This window comes from Hypanus sabinus, chromosome 16 (assembly GCF_030144855.1).
Source record: "Hypanus sabinus isolate sHypSab1 chromosome 16, sHypSab1.hap1, whole genome shotgun sequence".
Taxonomy (NCBI): domain Eukaryota; kingdom Metazoa; phylum Chordata; class Chondrichthyes; order Myliobatiformes; family Dasyatidae; genus Hypanus; species Hypanus sabinus.
This window is the reverse complement of record NC_082721.1, coordinates 90,057,240-90,079,944: the sequence shown is the minus strand read 5'-3', so window position 1 is coordinate 90,079,944 and position 22,705 is coordinate 90,057,240. Positions and strand designations below refer to the sequence as shown.

The 22,705-nt window shown below is 42.9% G+C and overlaps 1 protein-coding gene across 1 annotated transcript in view; it reads right to left on the bottom strand.

Annotated features, from left to right (window-relative positions):
- Positions 1-17,800: 17,800 nt before the first annotated feature.
- LOC132405890 (weak toxin CM-9a-like) overlaps positions 17,801-22,705 on the bottom strand; it is a 51,704-nt gene continuing 46,799 nt past the window's right edge. The window contains exon 4 of the mRNA XM_059990874.1: positions 17,801-18,055. Coding sequence (XP_059846857.1) covers positions 17,943-18,055 — 113 coding nt within the window. The 3' untranslated portion in view covers positions 17,801-17,942. The remainder of the gene's footprint in view (positions 18,056-22,705) is intronic.

Below are 22,705 nucleotides of genomic sequence, written 5' to 3'. Positions count from 1 at the left end.
TACCTCACACTTGTCTGCATTAAACTCCATCTGCCATTTGCCAGCCCATTTTTCCAGCTGGTCCAAATCCTTCTGCAAGCTTTGAAAACCTTCCTCACTGTCCACTGCACCTTCAATCTTTGTATCACCAGCAAATTTGCTGATCCAATTCACCACATTATCATCCAGATCATTGATATAGATGACAAATAACAATGAACCCAGCACTGATCCCTGTGGCACACCACTAGTCACAGGCCTCCACTCAGAGAAGCAATCCTCCACTATCACTGACTGGCTTCTCCCATTGAGCCAATGTCTAATCCAGTTTACTACCTCACTATGTATACCTAGTGACTGAATTTTCCTAACTTCTCATGCGGGACCTTGTCAAAGGCCTTACTGAAGTCCATGTAGACAACATCCACTGCCTTCCCTTCATCCACTTTCCTGGTAATCTCAAAAAACTCTAATAGATTGGTTAAACATGACCTACCACACACAAAACTATGTTGATTCTCCCTAATGTCCCTGTCTATCCAAATACTTGTAGATCCTATCTCTTAGTACTCCTTCCAATAATTTACTTACTACTGATGTCAAATTTAGTGGTTTATAATTTCCTGGATTACTTTTAGAGCCTTTTTTAAACAATGGAACAACATGAGCTATCCTCGAATCCTCCGGCACTTCACTCGTAGATACCGACATTTTAAATATATCTGCCAGGGCCCCTGCATTTCAACACTAGTCTCCTTCAAGGTCCGGGGGAATACTCTGTCAGGTCCTGGGGATTTATTTACTCTGATTTGCCTCAAGACAGCAAGCACCTCCTCCTGTTTAATCTGTATAAGTTCCATGACCTCACTACTTGTTTGCCTTATTTCAATAGACTCCTTGCCAGTTTCCTTAGTAAATACAGATGCAAAAAACCTATTTAAGATCTCCCCCATTTCTTTTGTTTCCATACATAGCCGACCACTCTGATCTTCAAGAGGACCAATTTTATCCCTTACTATCCTTTTGCTCTTAATATACCTTGACTACCGAAGCAATCTCATGTCTTCTTTTAGCCCTCCTGATTTCTTTCTTAAGTATTTTCTTGCACTTTTTATACTCCTCAAGCACCTTATTTTGCTCCTTGTTGCCTATACCTGTCATATGTCTCTCTCTTCTTCTTTATCAGATTTCCAATATCCCTTGAAAACCAAGGTTCCATATTCACTTTGCCTTTAATCCTGACAGGAACATACAAACACTGCACTCTCAAAATTTCTCCTTTGAAGTCTTCCCACTTACCAATCACATCCTTGCCAGAGAACAACCTGTCCCAATCTACGCTTTTTAGATCCTTTCTCATTTCTTCAAATTTGGCCTTTTTCCAGTTTAGTACCTCAATCTGAGGACCAGATCTATCTTTATCCAATACCAAGTTGAAACTAATAGCGTTATGATCACTAGACCCAAAGTGTTCCCCTACACACACTTCCACCACTTGTCCTAACTTGTTTCCTAATAGGAGATCTAATATTGCATCCTCTCTAGTTGGTACCTCTATATATTGAATTAGAAAACTTTCCTAAACACATTAACTTTCCTAAACACATTTTACAAACTCTAACCCGTCTAGACATTTAACAGTGAGGGAATCCCAATCAATATGCGGAAAATTAAAATCCCCTACTATCACACCTTTATGTTTCCTGCAGTTGTCTGCTATCTCTCTGCAGATTTGCTCCACCAATTCTTGTTGACTATTGGGTGGTCTATAATACAACCCCATTAATGTGGTCATACTTTTCCTGTTTCTCAGCTCCACGCATATGGCTTCAGTAGACAAGCCCTTTAATCTGTCCTGCCTGAGCACTGCTGAAACATTTTCCCTGACTAGCAATGCCACCCCCCCCCCCCCCCACCCTTCATCCCTCTTCCTCTATCACATCTGACACATCAGAACCCTGGAACATTATGCTGCCAGTCCTGCCCCTCCAGTAGCGAAGTTTCACTAATGGCTATAATGTCATAATTACTTGGGTTAATCCATGTCCTCTGCCTTGCATTGAAATAGACACACCTCAGAAGATTATTACCACCACACAAAGCCCTTCTATTTCTGGCTTTGCATGAACTTTTAACATCACTTATTTTCACCCCCACTCCACTATCTGCTCTGGCACTTTGGTTTCCATTGCCCTGCTAATCTAGTTTAAACCCTCCCCAATAGCACTAGCAAACCTTCCTGCAAGGATATTTGTTCCCCTGTAGTTCAGGTGTAACCCATCTCTCTTGTACAGGTACCACCTGCCCCAGAAGAGGTCCCAATGATCCAAAAATCTGAAACCCTGTCCCCTACACCAGTTCCTCAGCCATGTGTTCATCCTCCAGAGCACCCTACACTTACCCTCACTGGCACATGGCACAGGTAGCAATCCTGAGGTTACTACCCTCGAGGTCCTGCTTCTTAACTTCCTACCAAGCACTCTATACTCATTCTTCAGTACCTCCTCACTCTTTCTTCCTACGGCATTGGTACCGATCTGTACATCTGGCTGCTCACCCTCCCACTTCAGAATGCTGTGCACGTGATCAGATACATCCCTGACCCTGGCACCCAGGAGGCAACAAATCATCCAGAAGTCTCTGTCATGATCTCAGAACCTCCTGTCTCTACCTTTAACTATCAAGTCCCCTAAACCTACCGCTTTCCTCTTCTTCCACCCTCCCTTATGCACTGCAGAACCAGACTAAGTGCCAGGGATCCAGCTGCCATAGCTTGTCCCAGGTAACTCATCCCCCCACAAACAGTATCCAAACTGGTGTACTTGTTGTTGTGGGGAATCGCCACAGGGGAGCCCTGCTTTGCCTGCCCTTTCCCCTTCCCTCGCCTGACGGTAACCCAGTTACGTGTGCCCTGCTCCTTTGGCATAGCTACCTCCCTGAAACTACTATCTATAAACTCCTCATTCTCCTGAATGATCTGGAGGTCATCCAGCTCCTGCTCCAGTTCCCTAACATGGTTTGTTAGGAGCTGCAGCTGGATGCACTTCTTGCAGGTGTTGATGTCAGGGACACCGGTGGTCTCCCTGACTTCCCACATTCTGCAAGAGGAGCATTCCAACATCCTGCCTGGCATTCTCTCTAAACTTACTAGTTAAAAAAGAAATCAAATGAATAAAAACAACAACAACAACTTACCAGAACCGACCCTCGCCTCTGCCTGTTCACGCCGAAGCCTGTTGAGCCAAAGCCATCCCACTCTGACTGAGTCCACTCTGACAATGGCTGCTTCACTAGACAAAACTTCTTTTGTAGTGTGCTAGCTGACCGGCCATCTTCAGCTCCTCTGCTCCCAATTGGTTGGCCGTTTAAAAAACTGAAAAAGCCCGTGAATCCTCTCCTTTTCAAGCTCTGACGATACCTAAAGACTTGACCTCTACAGTGCCTGTGGCAAGGTATTCTGCAGATTTACCATTCCCTGCAAAAGAGATTCCTCATCATCTCCATTCTAAAAGAACACCCTATCTGTTCTGGGGCTGTGTCCTCTGGTCTTAGACACTCGCACTATAGGAAACATCTGCTCCATATCCACTCTATCAAGGCCTTTGACAATTTGATAGGTTTCCATTAGGTAACCCCTCATTCTTCTGAATTCCAGTGAATACAGGCCCAGAGCCATCATACTCTCGTCATATGACACACAGTTTAATCGTGGAATCATTTTTGTGAAACTCTCCAGTTTCAGCACACTCTTTTTATGATAAGGGGCCCAAAACTGCTCACAATACTCCAAGTGAGCCCTTAGCAGTGCTTTATAACATCTCAATATTACATTCTTGCTTTTATATTCTCGCACTCTTGAAATGAATGATAATATTGTAATTAACTTCCTCATCACTAACTCAATCTGTAAATTCACCTTTAGGAAATCCTGCACAAGGACAAATAATAAAAGAGAAATGAGAGTGGATATTTGACTGCTAGAAAATGAGGCAGGAGAAATACTAATCGGGTACAAGGAGGGGTTGATAAACGATATGAGTATTTTGCATCAGTCCTCACTGTGGAGGACTCCAGCAGTATATTTGTTGTCGTAGTGTGTGAACGAAGAAAAGTTGGTGTAGTTACTTTTACAAGAGAGAAGGTGCTGAAAAAGCTGAAAGACCTAAAGGTACATAAGTCTTCCAGACCAGAGGAACTTCACCCTATGGTTCTGAAAGGGGTAGTGTTAGAGATTGTGGTGACATTAGAAATGATCTTTAAAAAATCATTGGACTCTGGCATAGTGCCAGAGGACTGGAAAGTTGCACATGTTACTCCACTCTTTAATAAAGGGGGAAGGCAGCAGAAAGGAAATTATAGACCAGTTAGCCTGAACTCAGTGGTTGGGAAGTTGTTAGAGTCAATTGTTAAGAATGAGATGATCAAGTACTTGGTGATAGAGGACAAGATAGTACAAGGTCAACATGGTTTCTTTCAGGGAAAATCATGCTTGACGAACTTGCTGGAATTCCTTGAGGAGATTACAAGTAGGATAGATAAAGGGGATGCAGTGGATGTTGTATATTTGGACTTTCAGAAGGTCTTTGACAAGGTGTCGCACATGAGGTAGTTACCAAGTTAAGAGCCCATGGTATTATAGGTGTTCTGCAGTGGTCAATGTTGGAACCACTTCTTTTTATCTTGTATATACATGATTTAGATAATGGAATAGATGGCTTTGTTGCCCATGTTTACAAATGATACAAAGATCGGTGGAGGGGCAGGTAGTGTTGAGGAAACAGGTAGGATGCAATAGACAGATTAGGAGAATGAACAAGAAAGTGGCAAATGAAATACAGTGTTGGAAGACGAATGGTCATGCACTTTGGTAGTATAAATAAGTGTGCGGAATATTTTCTAAATGGGGAGAAAATCCAGGAATCTGAGATGCAGAGGGACTTGGGAGTCCTTGTGCAGAACACCCTGAAAGTTAACTTGCAGGTTGAGTTGATTGTGAGGAAAGCAAATGCCGTGTTAGCATTCATTTCAAGAGGGCTAGCATACAAGAGCAAAGATGTGACGCTGAGGCTTAGTAAGGCATTGGTGAGGCCTCACCTTGAGTGAACAGTTTTGGGCCCCTCATCTAGGAAAAAAATGTAATGGCATTAGAGAGGGTCCAGAGGAAGTTCACAAGGATGATTCCAGGAATTAAAAGGTTATCATATGAGGAATGTTTGATGATTTGTTGGAACTCAGAAGGATGAGGAGGGATCTCATTGACATCTTTCAAATGTTGAAAGGCCTAGACAGAGTAGATGTGGAAAGAATGTTTCCCATGGTGGGAAAGTCTAGGTCAAGAGGGCACATCCTCAGGATAGAAAGGCACCTTTACAAAACAGAGATGCAGAGAAATTTCTTTCGCCAAAGGGTGGTGAAGTTGTGGAATTTGTTGCCACATGCAGCTGTGGAGGCCAGGTTGTTGGGTATATTTAAGGCACAGATAGATAGGCTCTTGATTGGACATAGCATTAAAGGTTACAGGGAGAAAGTTGGGAACTTCGGTTGAGGAGGAGATAGAAAAAAGATCAGTCATGATTGAATGGCGGAGTAGACTTGATGGGCCAGATGGCCTAATTCTGCTCCTATGTCTCACAGTCTTATGAACTCCTAAATCCCAGTGCACCATAGCTTTCTTGTATTTTCTTACCATTTAGAAAATAGTCAACCCTTTCATTTCTTCTACCAAAGTGCATGACCATACACTTCCTGATGCTATATTCCATCTGCCACTTTTTGCCCATTCTCCTAATCTGTCTAAGTCCTTCTGTAGCCTCTCTATTTCTTCAAAACTATCTGTTCCTCCACCTATCTTCAAATCATTTGTAAACTTTGCAACAAAACCATCAATTCCAACATCCAATCATTGGCATATAGCGTATAAAGAATTGGTCTCAACACAGACCTCAGTGGAACACTGCTAGTCACCAGCAGCCAACGAGAAAAGGCTCCCTTTATTGCCACACTTTGCCTCCTGCCAATCAGCTATTGCTTTACCCATGCTAGAATCTTTCCTGTAATACCATGGGTTGGTACCTTGTTAAGCAGCCTCTTCTGTGGCACCTTGTCAAAGGCCTTGTGAAAATCCAAGTATACAACACTAACCAATTCTCCTTTGTCTATCCTGGTGTTAGTTCTTCAAAGTTTTCGAACTGGTTTGTCAGGTATGATTTTCCCTTAAGGAAACTGTGCTAACTATGGCCTATTTTATCATGTGTTCGAAGTACCCCAAAACCACATCCTTAACAATCGACTCCAACATTTTCCCAATCACTGAGGTCAGCCTAACAGGCCTATTATTTCCTTTCTACTGCCTCTCTCCCTTCTTGAAGGGTGGAGTGACATTTGCAATTTTACAGTCTTTTGGAACCATTCCAGAATCTAGTGTTTTTTGAATCATCATTACTAATGCCTCCACAATCTCTTCAGCCAGCTCTTTCAGAACCCTGTGTTGTACACCATCTGGTCCAGGTGACTTATCTACCTTTAGACATTTTGGTTTCCTAAAAATATGCTTCCTAGTAATGGTAATTTCACACACATTCATGCTTCCTGATGCCTGGTACTTCTACTATACTGCTAGTGTTTCTGACAGTGAAAACTGATGCAAAATACTTATTCAGTTCATCCACTATTTCATAGCCCCCATTACCCCATTTCCAGCATCATTCTTCAGCAGTCCAATAATCAGTTTCACCTCTCTTTTACACTTCATGTATCTGAATATACTTTTGGTATCCTCTTTAATATCATTGGCTAGCTTACTTTTGAATTCCATCTTTGCCTTCTTAATGATTTTTAGTTGCCTTCTGTGGTTTTCAAAAGTTTCTCTATCCTCTAACCTACCACTAATTTTTGCTCTATTATATTCCCTCTCTTTGGCTTTTATGTTGGCTTTGACTTCTATTGTTAGCATCGTTTTGTCATCTTGCCTTTAGAATACTCCTTCCTCTTGGAATGTATATTCCCCGTGCCTTCCAAATTGCTTCCGGTAATTCCAGCCATTGCTGCTCTGTCGTCATCCCTGCCATTTTCCTTAACAATCCATTCCAGCCAACAAATTTCTCATGCCTCTGTGATTTCCTTTATTCCTCTGTAATACTGATACATCTGACTTTAGCTTCTCCTTCTCAAATTTCGGTGTGAATTTGATCATATTATAATCACTTTCCCCTAAGGTTTCTTTTACCTTAATCCTTCTAATCAATTGTGGTTCATCGCCTAACACCAAATCGTGAATTCTTGATCCCCTAGTGGGCTCAACCACAGGCTGCTCTAAAAAACATCCCTTGGGCATTCTTGACGATCCCCTTCTAGAAATCCTGCACCAGTCTGATTTTCCCAATCTATCTGCATATTGAAACCCCCCATGACTATTGTAAATTTGCCTTTTTGCCATGTATTTTCTATCTCTCATTGTAACTTGTAGATCACATCCTTACTACTGTTTGGGGAAGGAGGTTGCATACAACTCCCATCAGGATCTTTTTACCTTTGCAGTCCTTTATCTCTATCCACGTCAATTCAACACCGTCTGACTGTGTCACCTTCTTCTTTTGATTTAATTTCATTTATTACCAACAGAGCCACACCACCTCCTCTGTCGTTCTGCCTAACCTTTCGATACAATATGCATCCTTGGACATTGAGCTACCAGATATGATTTTGTTTCAGCCATGATTCAGTGTTGCCTACAACATCATACTTGCCAAACTGTAACTGTGTTACAAGTTCATTGACCTTATTCTGTATACTGCACAGAATAAAATATAATATCTTTAGTCCTGTATTCACTCTTTTCAATTTTGTCCACCTTTTACATTGTAACTCATCCTGTTATCTGCAATTTTGCCCTATCATTGGCCTTTCCTTGCTAAGAGTCTCACTATGCATTGCCTTTTTTCGTAAACCAACTACCTTATCTCTTATCTTCAGCACTATCACACATTTCTCATGCCAAATTAGTTTAAACTAATCAAGGACTCCCCACTATTCAAGACATACTCACTTTTCACTGCTACCATCAGGAAGGAGATACAGAAGCCTTTGTCCCATATCAACAGGTTCAGGAACAGTTATTAACCCTCAACCACTAGGCTCCCGGACTATCGTGGACAACCTCATGACACACCGCCCACCCCAATGCCCCCAACCAACTGAAGTGATTCCACAACTTATGGGTTAATTTTAATAGATTCTCCAACTGATATTATAAGTATTGTTTATTTATTTGTATTCTTTTCTTGCTTTTTGTATTTGTACAATTTGCTGTCTTTTGCATGATGTTTTTTTTGTATGTCGTTGTGAGCAGCCATTTGTTGATTCTAAAGAAGAGCATATGAAAGGTTAAAAAAACTAGGTAATGATATGAATCTAGAAGATTATAAGGCTAGCAGGATAGAGTTTAAATATGAAATCAGGAGAACCAGAAGGGGCCATGAGAAGGTCTTGGTGGGCAGGATTAAGGAAAGCCCCAAGGTTTTCTACAAGTATGTGAAGAGCAAGAGGATAAGACATGAGAGAATAGCACCAATCAAGTGTGAGAATGGAACTGAAGGAAACAGCAGAGGTACTGAATGAATATTTTACTTCAGTATTCACTACGGAAAAGGTTCTTGGCGATTGTAGGGATGACTTGCAGTGGACTGAAAAGTTTGAGAATGTAGATATTAGGAAGGAGGATGTGCTGGAGCTTTTGGAAAGCATCAAGTTGGATAAGTCACTGGGACCAGACAGAATGTACCCCAGGCTACTGTGGGAAGCGAGGGAGGAGATTGCTGAGCCCTTGGAAATTATCTTTACATCATCAATGAGGACAGGAGAGGTTCCGGAGGATTGAGGGGTTGTGGATGTTGTTCCCTTATTCAAGAAAGGGAGTAGGGATAGCCCATGAAATTATAGGCCAGTGAGTCTTATTCAGTGGTTGGTAAGTTGATGGAGAAGATCCTGAGAGGCAGGATTTATGAATATTTGGAGAGGCATAATATGATTAGGAATAGTCAGCATGGCTTTGTCAAAGGCAGGTCATGCCTTACGAACCTGATTGAAATTTTTGAGGATGTGACTAAGCACATTGATGAAGGTAGGTCATTGTTGGTAGGTCAAATATAATAGCAGAATATAGTATCAATGTTAAGACTCTTAGCAGTGTAGAGGATCAGAGGGATCTTGGGGTCCGAGTCCATAAGACACTCAAAGCTGCATGCAGGTTGACTCTGTAGTTAAGAAGGCATAAGGTGCAATGGCCTTCATCAATCATGGAATTAAGTTTAAGAGCCGAGAGGTAATGTTGCAGCTATATAGGATGCTGGTCAAACCCCACTTGGGGTACTGTGCTCATTTCTGGTTGACTCACTATAGGAAGGATGTGGAAACCATAGAAAGGGTGCAGAGGAGATTTACAAGGATGTTGCCCAGATTGGGAAGCAGCATGTCTTATGAGAACAGGTTGAGTGAACTCGGCCTTTTCTCCTTGGAGCGACGGAGGATGAGAGGTGACTTGATAGAGGTGTACAAGATAATGAGAGGCATTGATTGTGTTGATAGTCAGAGGCTTTTCCCCAGGGTTGAAATGGTTAGCATGAGAGGGCATAGTTTTAAGGTGCTTGGAAGTAGGTACGGAGGAGATGCCAGGGGTAAGTTTTTTTACTCAGAGAGTGGTGAGTGGGCGGAATGGGCTTCCAGTGGCAGTGTTGGAGGTGGAAACGATAAGGTTTTTTAAGAGACTCCTGGATGGATGCATGGAGCTTAGAAGAATAGAGGGCTATGGGTGAAGCCTAGGTAGTTCTAAGGTAAGGATATGTTGGGCACAGCTTTGTGGGCCAAAGAACTTGTATTGCGCTAAATGTTTTCTATGTTTCAATGGTTCTTTGTATTTACTATGAGTTCCCAAAAGAAAATAAATCTCAGGATAGTATATAGTGAAACATATGTACTTTGAGAATATATTACTGTGAATTTTAAACTTTGCATTGAACCAGTAGTTCTGATTCAATCTGTCAGCCCCTCCCGAATCAACAGCCAGAAGGTCATGTGTCCATTATTTAAAGCAAGAATATTCCTGCCAAGGGGCTGCAGGAACTTTCATCCTTTCAGAGGCAGATCCTGAGAGACAGGTGTTGTGGGGCAGTTTACAGAGACTGTCTGTCCTGTAAGGAGCAGTGAACCATATCACTCTTGGCACTGCTCCCCTTGCTACCTGTCATTCACCTGAGCAATTGCCGCTTTTAATCATTCCTTTCTTTTGAGGCAGTTTTCGATCTGTTAAAAATTACCTCAGATAACAAACAGGTGCAGTGGCAACTTTCTGAAAGTATGTTTAACTAATATGGGAATGAATTTGGAAATGATATATTCTTGGACATGAACCAGACCCATTTGCTTCGTCTCAGAGAGATTTGGATCCCACTGAATATACTTGTCCCCAGTTTAAATCTTAGTTCCTTACTGGCAAAGGTAGTGCAGTCATCCAAACATCACAATTCAGAATTCAGTAGAGGACTGAAATTTCTTTCTGAAACACACGATGGTCAGAGTGAATGTATTTGAAATATAGAGATATTGAAAGGAAGGATGGTGTAGTGGGAGAGGGAGGGGTTCTGAAGGAGAGAGAGTGGGAGGAAAAGTGGGGTTGGGAGAGGGGGAGAGGATTGAAGGTATGTGGCAGAGAGGGGAAGGGAGAAATGGGGAGGAAGATGTGAAGAGGGAGTTGGGGGTGAAGGAGAGGGTGCGGGAGGAGGAGAGGGAGTCAGAATGGGAGGGAAGAAGGGGCAAAGGATTGGGATGGGAACAGGAGGGGATGGGGAGTGCGGAGGGGCAGGGGAGAGGGAGAGCGGGAGAGGGAGAAGGCGAGAGGGGTAGGGAGCATGAGGGGAGAGTAAGGGGGAAGATAGAGATCAGTTAGTGAGAGAGGGAGCCTCTAGGTGCTGTTGGCTGGAGTGAACTGAGACAATGAACAGTGCAGTTGGGAATGGAAACTCAATTGTAAATGGGTAACAATACTTCAAAATAAAGTGAAGACTTGGAGACAAACGATCTTTTTTGAGTTTTGATGCATTGTTCCAAAAATAAATATCATTTATAAATGATCAAATACTTGAATAGCTTCTGTGCGCACCCCTTGAAAGAGTATTCACCTGTTTAACTAATAGCTCCCCTTATCTGGCGGAACCCTGACCGCTAGCCTCAAGCCGTGAGTAATTATTCATCTTTGTGTGAGTAGGAGAAGAGAAAACCTGATAACATATTAATTCTGTTAGACCATAAGACCATAACGCATAACAGTGGAATTAGAATGCTCATCCCATCATGCCTATTCTGCCATGATATCGTGGCTTACTTATCATCCCTCTCAACCTCCATTCTTGAAGGAAGAGGGAGGAAAGAAAATCTGGAGTTTGATTAGTCGAGTTGTTCCCTAGGGATTCCATTGAATTTATCACAAAATTTTGCAATTATGTTCGATTGTGCAATCCCTCATAGAAGCGGCTAAGTAGTTCTTCAAGTCTGAGGAAACATTTCCAATTGATGACTGGAAGTAAGAATGTAAAATCCTAAAGAGCAGGAGAAGGATTAGAGCAGGGGTTCCCAACCTTTTTATGCCTTGGACCCCTAATATTAACCAAGAGGTTGTCTACCTCAGGTTGGAAACCCCTGGATTACAGCCTGATGCTTTTCAAAAATTCTCTATCATTCAATTATATGCTAACACCCCCTGCTCCATTTTCCAACTGGCTGACCATATCCATTGACCACCCCACCCCCAACTAATTTACATACCAAAATTCTGTCTGTCTCAGCTTTGAATTCAGCTTTATGGAAAATCAGTTAGTTTTCTACGTTCCCCACAATAATTCACAGTTCTCAGTTGTAGGGACTTTAGCCATTTACACCTGATTTACTTCAAATGCGAGATCTGAAACAATGAAATTATTCTGAAAATAAGCGAGTATCTCCATGCGGTATTTGCATTATGCCCGGCACATTGTTTCAAGATTGTTTTTAATATTTCAACTTACTCCCAAAGCTACAATTAACATCAACTCCTGATAAAAGAGGAAAATGCTAGAGACACCCAGAAAGTGGTGCAGCATCTGAATTGTATCAGAATTGTATTAGGGGTTAGGGTAGAAACAGTGTATTCTCTCAGAGAAAAGGCCAAGTATTTGCTCAAATATTTTACAACTATTTTTACATAAGACATAGGAACACATTAGGCCACTTGGCCCATTGAGTCTGATCCACCATTCAATAATGGCTTAATTCTTTTGTCCCCTCCTTAGCCCCACTTCCCAGCCTTTTCCCCTTAACCTATGATACCATGTCCAATCAAGAATCTATCAATCTCTGCCTTTAATACACCCAACAACATGGCCTCCACACCTACCTGTGGTAACAAATTCCACAAATTGACTGCCACCTGACTAAAGAAATCTCACCGCATTTCCATTTATGTGGACCGTGTCCCACTATCCCGAGGCTGTGCGCTCTTGTTCCAGACTCCCCCACCATGGGAAGTATCCTTTATCACATTTACTCTGTCTGGGCCTTTCAACATTTGAAAAGTTTCAATGAGATCCCCCTTCATCCTTCTGAATTCCAGCTAGTACAGACCCAGAGATAACAAACATTTCTCCTATGATAACCCTTTAATTCCCAGAATTATCCTTATGAACCTCCTATGAATCTTCTCCAATATCAGGACATCTTTTCTTAGATGAGGAGCCCAAAACTGTTCACAATACTCAAAGTGAGGCCTCACCTGTACCTTATAAAGTGAAGCCAATGAAGGAGTGGAGATTTGAGGCTTTGACTCAAGAGATACTGGCAGTTTTGGCAGTTGGACTGTGCAATCAAGTCAATCAAGATTTGAATAGCTCAGCAGAAAGCCATTGATTAGACAATTAAGATTTGAATAGCTCAGACTCAGCAGAAAGCAGCTGATTGGGCAATCGAGTGACCAAGCAGTTTGAAAAGCTCAAACAAATAAACAGAGCAGTTTGAAAAGCTCAAACAAATAAATAGAGCTGCAGTCTTGGAGGAATTCCCCTCTCCTGCAGAGTCACATCTGCCAGAAGTGCTTGCGGCTGGGTGATCTGGAAGACTGTGTGGAGAATCTAGAGCAGCAGCTGGATGACCTTTGACTCATAAGGGAGAATGAGGCAGTCATAGATGAGAGCTATAGGGAGGTAGTCACACCTAGGCTGCCGGAAGCAGGTCATTGGGTGACAGTCCGAGGGGGGAAGCGAAGGAGAGTAGACAGGTAGTGCAGAGCACCCCTGTAGCCATTCCCCTGAATAATAAGTTTACCATCCTGGATGCTGTTGGTGAGGACGACTGACCAGGTGTGAGCCACGGTGGCAGGGCCTCTAGAACTGAGTCTGACCCTGTGGTGCAGAAGAATGGAATGGAGAAGAGGAGAGCTGTCGTCATTGGAGACTCTGTAGTCAGGGGAGCAGACAGGAGATTTTGTGGATGTGAGAAGGAAACCCATATGGTTTGTTGCCTCCCAGGTGCCAGGATCCGGGATGTCTCTGACCGGGTGCATGACATCCTGGTACGAGAGGGAAAGCAACCAGATGTCGTGATACATGTTGGGACCAATGACATAGGCAGGAAGAGGGATGATGTCCTGAAGTGTGAGTTTCAGGAACTAGGCAGAAGACTGAAGAACAGGACCTCAAGGGTGGTAGTGATGGTAAGAATTGGAGGAGATGGCAGTTGAATGTGTGGCTGAGGAGTTGGTGCAGGGGACAGATTGGATGGGTTGCACTGAACTCGAGGGGGAGCAATATCCTTGCTGGTAAGTTTGCTAGCATGGTTCAGGAGGGTTTAAACTAATTTGCAAGGGGGATGGGACCTGGAGTGATAGAGCAGTGAAAGAAGTGCATGGAGTAAAGCCAGATCCAATAAATAGAGAGGCTTTGAGGAAAGAGCAGCAGAATAAAGGGTGTAAAGGTAGTAAGGTAGAAGGGCTAAAGTGTGTGTACTTCAATGCAAGAAGCATCAGGAACAAAGGTGATGAACTGAGAGCTTGGATACATACATGGAACTATGATGTAGTGGCCATTATGGAGACTTGGCTGGCACCAGGGCAGGAATGGATTCTCGATATTCCTGGATTTCAGTGCTTTAAAAGGGATAGAGAGGGGGGAAAAAGGGGAGGAGGGGTGGCATTACTGGTCAGGAATACTATTACAGCTGCAGAAAGGGTAGGTAATGTAGCAGGATCCTCTTTTGAGTCGGTATGGGTGGGTCAGGAACAGGAAGGGAGCAATTACTCTACTGGGGGTATTCTATAGGCCCCCAGGTAGCAGCAGAGATACCGAGGAGCGGATTGGGAGGCAGATTTTGGAAAGGTGAAAAAAGAACAGGGTTGTTATTATGGGTGACTTTAACCTAATATTGATTGGCACTTGATTAGTTCCAAGGGTTTAGATGGGGCAGAGTTTGTTAAGTGTGTCCAGGATGGATTCCTGTCACAGTATGTTGACAGGCCGACTAGGGGGAATGCCATACTAGATCTAGTATTGGGTAACAAACCGGGTCAGGTCACAGATCTGTCAGTGGGTGAGCATCTGGGGGACAGTGATCACCGCTCCCTGACTTTTAGCATTATCATGGAAAAGGATAGAATCAGAGGACAGGAAATTTTTTTAATTGGGGGAGGGCAAATTATGAGGCTATAAGGCTAGAACTTGCGGGTGTGAATTGGAATGATGTTTTTGCAGGGAAATGTACTATGGACATGTGGTTGATGTTTAAGGATATCTTGCAGGATGTTAGGGATAAATTTGTCCCTGTGAGGAAGATAAAGAATGGTAGGGTGAAGGAACAATGGGTGACAAGTGAAGTGGAAAATCTAGTCAGGTGGAAGAAGGCAGCATACATGAGGTTTAGGAAGCAAGGATCAGATGGGTCTATTGAGGAATATAGGGTAGCAAGAAAGGAGCTTAAGAAGGGGCTGAGAAGAGCAAGAAGGGGGCATGAGAAGGCCTTGGTGAGTACCCAAGGCATTCTTCAATTGTGTAAAGAACAAAAGGATGACATGAGTGAAGGTAGGACCGATTAGAGATAAAAGTGGGAAGATGTGCCTGGAGGCTATGGAAGTGAGCGAGGTCCTCAATGAATACTTCTCTTTGGTATTCACCACTGAGAGGGAACTTGATGATGGTGAGGATGATATGAGTGAGGTTGATGTTCTGGAGCATGTTGATATTAAGGGAGAGGAGGAGTTGGAGTTGTTAAAATACATTAGGATGGATAAGTCCCTGGGGCCTGACAGAATATTCTCCAGGCTGCTCCACGAGGCAAGGGAAGAGATTGCTGAACCTCTGGCTAGGATCTTTATGTCCTCGTTGTCCATGTGAATGGTACCTGAGGATTGGAGGGAGGTGAATGTTGTCTCCTTGTTCAAGAAAGGTAGTATGGATAGTCCAGGTAATTATAGACCAGTGAGCCTTATGCCTGTGGTGGAAAAGCTGTTGGAAAAGATTCTTGGAGATGGGATCTATGGGCATTTAGAGAATCATGGTCTAATCAGGGACAGTCAGCATTGCTTTGTGAAGGGCAGATCGTGCCTAACAAGCCTGATAGTTCTTTGAGGAGGTGACCAGGCATATAGATGAAGGTAGTGCATTGGATGTGATCTACATGGATTTTAGCAAGGCATTTGACAAGGTTCCACATGGTAGGCTTATTCAGAAAGTCAGAAGGCATGGGATCCAGGGAAGTTTGGCCAGGTGGATTCAGAATTGGCTTGCCTGCAGAAGGCAGAGGGTCATGGTGGAGGGAGTACATTCAGATTGGAGGGTTGTGACTAGTGGTGTCCCACAAGGATCTGTTCTGGGACCTCTACTTTTTGTGATTTTTATTAATGACCTGGATGTGGGGGTAGAAGGGTGGGTTGGCAAGTTTGCAGATGGCAGGGAGGTTGGTGGTGTTGTAGATAGTGTAGAGGATTGTTGAAGATTGCAGAGAGACATTGATAGGATGCAGAAGTGGGCTGAGAAGTGGCAGATGGAGTTCAACCCAGAGAAGTGTGAGGTGGTACGCTTTGGAAGGACAAACTCCAAGGCAGAGTACAAAGTAACTGGCAGGATACTTGGTAGTGTGGAGGAGAAGAGGGATCTGGGGTACATGTCTACAGATCTCTGAAAGTTGCCTCACAGGTACATAGCATAGTTAAGAAAGCTTATGGAGTGTTAGTTTTCATAAGTCAAGGGATAGAGTTTAAGAATCACGGGGTAATGATGCAGCTCTATAAAACTCTGGTTAGACCACACTTGAAGTACTGTGTCCAGTTCTGGTCGCCTCACTATAGGAAGGATGTGGAAGCATTGGAAAGGGTACAGAGGAGATTTACCAGGATGCTGCCTGGTTTAGAGAGTATGGATTATGATCAGAGATTAAAGGAGCTAGGGCTTCTCTCTTTGGAGAGAAGGAGGATGAGAGGAGACATGATAGAGGTGTACAAGATATTAAGAGGTATAGACAGAGTTGACAGCCAGCGCCTCTTCTCCAGGGCACCACTGCTCAGTACAAGAGGACATGGCTTTAAGGTAAGGGGAGTGAAGTTCAAGGGGGATATTAGAGGAAGGTTTTCACTCAGAGTGGTTGGTGTGTGGAATGCACTGGCTGAGTCAGTGGTGGAGACAGATACACTAGTGAAGTTTAAGAAACTACTAGACAGGTATATGGAAGAATTTAAGGTGGGGGGTTATATGGGTGGCAGGGTTTGAAGGTCAGCACAACATTGTGGGCTGAAGGGCCTGTAATGTGCTGTACTGTTCTATGTTATAAAGCATCACATCTGTGCTCTTGTATTCTATACCTCCTGAAATGAATGCTAACATTGTATTTGCTTTCCTTTACCTGCAAATTAACATTTAAGGTGTTCTGCAGAAGGACTCCTCTGTTCCTTTGCATCTCAGATTTTAGGATTTTGAAAATAGTCTGCATATTTATTTCTACTACCAAAGTGCATGACTATGCATTTTCCAACATTGTATTTCATTTGCCACTTTCTCCTAATCTGTCTAAGTCCTTCTGCAGCGTACCTGTTTCCTCAGCACTAACACATAAAGCTGTTAGTTCAAAGTGTGGTTGCAAAAACAAAAAATGACCAGGGAAGATTGTGAGGAATGTGGCGTGAATATCAAGAGTTGATATAGGTTGGCATAAATGGGTACTTGAAATGGTTACTAGAAATGATTGTGTGCATTGTCTGGATTTGCTCACCTCCCACAACCCTCCTGAAATTTCCACCTTAATAATTGAATATTTAGTTGCTGTAGTCCTTATGCACCCGCCAAGAAAGATGCGCAAGTGGGCAACTTCATGCCTTTGAGCATCAAGAGTTCATCAACTGTTGGAATGAGAATGGAGATTGTCTCAAATTCGACAGAACATATTTTTCTATGTGCATTGATTGACAGTTAGGATTGCTGCAAGTTAAAGTGCTAGAATCCCATTGTAAACAATTAGACTCCTTTCCCGAGGAGAAAGAACAATTAAGTTAGATGTCGGGAAAATTCTGGTGCTAAGGTGGACCTTTCCTTTATACTATGTGTCTTGCTCTTTAGACTCGTCATGCACACAGTGCTGGTAGCAATATTGCAGGCTGAAGTCTTTTTCTCCACTCAAGGATCTCAGAGCTCTAACTCATTCTGCACAATTTATTTTATTAGCAATTTCATTGTTTGTATGTAGCACTGATATAAATGTCTAATGTTTCTGATAGATTAATAAAATTAGCATTAAAAGATATTTGGAGAGGATCCTGGTATCTATTTTATTCCATCACCCTGATCAACAATAATGAATGTCAAAAACCATTAGTGAATCAGGAAGTTACATTAATGAAAAAATATGCAAGAGAGTGGCGTGTACATGAGCCTTTTGCTGGGTCTCATCACAGTTGGGGGGAATTAATTGCAACGATCCGTGTCACAGCACTCGTACTGAAATCGGGTTTCATTTTCCGTTTTATCAATGATGTCACACTCCAGAGTTTGGGCGCAGTTCCGGACATATCGATTGGCTGCAAACGGAGAAAAATGCATAGTTAGTGAAAAACTGAGAGGTAGGCAGGGTGAATGTATGGGGTGACGACCTACGCGGGGGAAGTATCAGCGACAGTGCCTCTGGCACTGAGTCTGATCCTGTGGCTCAGAAGGGTAGAGAACCAAAGAGGATGGAAGCACTAACTGGGGACTCTATAGGCAGGAGGACAGATAGGTGATTCTGTGGATGGGAAAATGAAACACGGGTGGTTGCTTGCCTCCCAAGTACCAGGGTCAGAAATGTTTCTGGAAGTTTGAACGATATCCTGAAAAGGAAGGGTAAGCAGCCAGAAGTTGTGCATATTGGTACAATGACATAGGAAGAAAATGGGAGAATGGCCTGATAAAAGAAAACAAGGATAGGAAGGAAGCTGAGAAGCAAGACCTCAAAGGTGGTGATCTCGGTACTGCTGCCTGTGCCAGGCAACAATGAATATAGGAATAGAATAAGGGGTCAGTTAAATGCGTGGCTGTAGAATTGGAACAAAGGTAGGGATTCAGATTTCTGGATAATAGGGAACTCTTCTGGGGCAGGTGGAACCTGTACAAAAGGGGTAGGTTGCACTTGAATGGGGGGAGGGCAATATTCTTGCAGGCATATTTAGTAGAACTGTTGGGAATGGTTTAAACTAATATGGCAGGGGAATGGGAACTAGGATAATAGGTCTGAGGGTGAGCCAGCATGTTTACAAGTAGATGATGGATGTAACATGAACATAAGGCATAACAAGCCAATGGCACAATTAGAGATGGGTCATTATGACGTGATTATCACTGTGTCATGGCTGAATGAGGGCTTTAGTTGGGAGCTTAGCATCAAAGGATAAACTTTGAATTGAAAGGACAGGCTGGAAGGCATAGCCAGTGTTGGTAAGAGATAGAATTACATCTTTAGAAAGAGGTGACATAAGGTCAGAGAATGTTGATTCTTTGTGGGTGGAGCATAAATTGCAAGGGTAAAAACATGGTAATCATATAGTAAATAAGATAATGGGGTTGAGATTGTAAAGGGAGTTGGAAACGGCATGAGATATGGGTAACGACACAATTGTAATAGGGGCTTCAATATGCAAAGGATTTGGGAAAATCAGGTTGGTGTCAGATCGCAAGAGAGGGAATGTGTTGAATGCCCAGGAGATAGCTTTTGGGAGCAGCTTGTGCTTGGCACTACTTGGGGAAACGTTATCTTAGACTGGGTGTTGTGTAATAACCCCAATCTTATTAGGCAGCTTAATGTAAAGGAACCCTTAGCAGGCAGTGATCATATTATGAATGAATTCATTCTGCAGATTGATTGGGAGAAGCACAAGTCACATGTATCAGTATCACAATGGAATAAAGAGAATTACAGAAGCATGAGAGAGGAGCTTGCCCTGGTGAATTGGAGGAGATAAGGGCAGAGCAGAGATGGCTGAAATTTCTGGGAATAGTTCAAGCCAAGGGAATAGGACAAGCTAATGAGCGCTGTGAGGATCATGTTTTTGACTTCTCCAGTGCGTTCGACACCATCCGCCCTGCTCTGCTGGGTGAGAAGCTGACAGTGATGCAGGTGGATGCTTCCCTGGTGTCATGGATTACCTGACTGGCAGACCACAGTACATGCGCTTGCAGCACTGTGTGTCAGACAGAGTGGTCAGCAGCACTGGCGCTCCACAGGGGACTGTCCTGGTAAGGAAGGCGGGATCTGTCGTGGGCACAGAACTGGGGAGTATGACATCGGTGGCAGAGCGTAGGGCGCTGAGTAGGCTACGGTCAATCATGGAAAACCCTGAACATCCTCTGCACAGCACCATCCAGAGACAGAGAAGCAGCTTCAGCGGCAGGTTGCTGTCAATGCAATGCTCCTCAGACAGGATGAAGAGATCATTACTCCCCAACGCCATTCGGCTCTACAATTCAACCACCAGGGCAAGACATGTTAAAGTGCCGGGGTTAGGACTGAGCTTAAGTTACCACTCAATGCACTTTAGTAACTATTTAAGAACTTTTTAAAAGCTATTTATTAAAGCTTTTTGGGAGGGTGATTTTAGATGCATATCATATTTATATTGAGTTAAATACTTATGTAATTAGTTTTGCTACAATAAGTGTATGGGACACTGGAAAAATGTTGAATTTCCCCTTGGGGATGAATAAAGTATCTATCTATCTATCTGCCTCCCTTTCTTTTCACCATCTACACCTCGAACTTCAACTAGCCATCTTCAGAAGTTTTCTGATGACTCAGCCATAGTTGGATGCGTCATCAAAGGAGATGAGGCTGAGTACAGGGCTACGGTGGGAAACTTTGTCACATGGTGCGAGCAGAATCATCTGCAGCTTAATGTGAAAAAGACCAAGGAGCTGGTGGTGGACCTGAGGAGGGCTAAGGCACCGGTTACCCCTGCTTCCATCCAAGGGGTCAGTGTGGACATGGTGGAGGATTACAAATACCTGGGGATAAAAATGGACAATAAGCTGGACTGGTCAAAGAACACTGAGGCTGTCTACAAGAAGGGTCAGAGCTGTCTCTATTTCCTGAGGAGATTGAGGTCCTTTAACATCTGCCGGACAATGCTGAGGATGTTCTATGAGGCTCTGGTGGCCAGTGCTATCATGTTTGCTGTTGTGTGCTGGGGCAGCAGACACCAACAGAATCAACAAACCCATTCTTAAGGCCAGTGATGTTGTTGGGGTGGAACTGGACTCTCTGACGGTGGTGTCTGAAAGGAGGGTGCTGTCCAAGTTGCATGCCATCTTGGACAATAACTCCCATCCACTCCATAATGTACTGGTTAGGCACAGGAATACATTCAGCCAGTGACTCATTCCACCTAGATGTAACACTGAGCATCATAGGAAGTCACTCCTACCTGCTGTAATCAAACTTTACAATTCCTCCCTCGGAGTGTCAGACACCCTGAGCCAATAGGCTGGTCTTGGACTTATTTCCACTTGGCATAATTAACTTATTATTATTTAATTATTTATGGTTTTATATTGCTATATTTCTTCACTATCCGTGGTTGGTGAGACTGTAACGAAACCCAGTTTCCCTCAGGATCAATAAAGTATGTCTGTTTGTCTGACAAGGCACTGGAGGGATACAGTGGTATGCAAAAGTTTGGGCACCCAAGGTCAAAATTTCTGTTACTGTGAATAGCTAAGTGAGTAAAAGATGAACTGATCTCCAAAAGTCATAAAGTTAAAGATGAAACATTCTTTTCAACATTTTAAGCAAGATTGGTGTACTATTTTTGTTTTGTACAATTTTAGAGTGAAAAAAAGGAAAGGAGCACCATGCAAAAGTTTGGGCACCCCAAGAGATTTGAGCTCTCAGATAACTTTTATCAAGGTCTCAGACCTTAATTAGCTTGTTAGGGCTATGGCTTATTCACAATCATTGTTAGGAAAGGCCAGATGATGCAAATTTTAAAGCTTTATAAATACACTGACTTCTCAAACCTTGTCCCAACAATCAGCAGCCATGGGCTCCTCTAAGCAGCTGCCTAGCACTGAAAATTAAAATAAATGATGCCCACAAAGCAGGAGAAGGCTATAAGAAGATAAAGTGTTTTCAGGTAGCCGTTTCCTCAGTTTGGAATGTAATTAAGAAATGGAAGTTAACAGGAACGATGAAGGTCAAGTTGAGGTCCAGAAGTCCAAGAAAACATCTCCAGAAAACTGTGTGTAGGATGCTAGAAAGACAAATCAAAACCCCTGTTTGACTGCAAAAGACCTTCAGGAAGATTTAGCAGACTCTGGAGTGGTGGTATACTGTTCTATTGTGCAGCGACACCTGCACAAATATGACCTTCATGGAACAGTTATCAGAAGAAAACCTTTCCTGCGTCCTCACTATTAACTTCAGTGTCAGAATTTAATAGGATCAGCAAAGGATCATCTAAACAAGTTTGATGCATCTTGGAAACAAGTCCTGTGGATTGATGAAGTTAAAATAGAATTTCTTGGCCGCAATGAGCAAAGGTATGTTTGAAGAAAAAAGGAGCAGAATTTCATGAAAAGAACACCTCTCCAGCAGTTATGCAGGGGGTGGATTGAAAATGCTTTGGGCTTGTCAGTGGCACAGGCAATATTTCACTGGTAGAGGGAAGAATGAATTCAATTAAATACCAACAAATTCTGGAAGCAAACATCACGCTGTCTGTAAAAAAAAAAGCTGAAGATGAAAAGAGGATGGCTTCCACAATAGGATAATGATCCTAAACACACCTCAAAATCCACAATGGACTATCTCAAAAGGCGCAATCTGAAGGTTTTGCCATGGTCCTCACAGTCCCCTGACCTAAACATCATCGAAAATCTGTGGATAGACCTCAAAAGGGCAGTGCATGGAAGACAGCCCAAGAGTCTCACAGAACTAGAAGCCTTTTGCAAGGAAGAATGGGTGAAAATCCCCCAAACAAGAATTGAAAGACTCTTAGCTGGCTGCAGAAAGCGTTTACAAGCTGTGATACTTGCCAAAGGGTGTGTTACTAAGTACTGATCATGCAGGGTGCATAAACTTTTGCTTCGGGACTTTATCCTTTTTTGTTATTTTGAAAAGATGGAAATAAAAAAGTAATCTTTCTTAAAATATTAAAGAAATGTGTCATTTTAACTTTATGCCTTTTGCAAATCAGGTCATC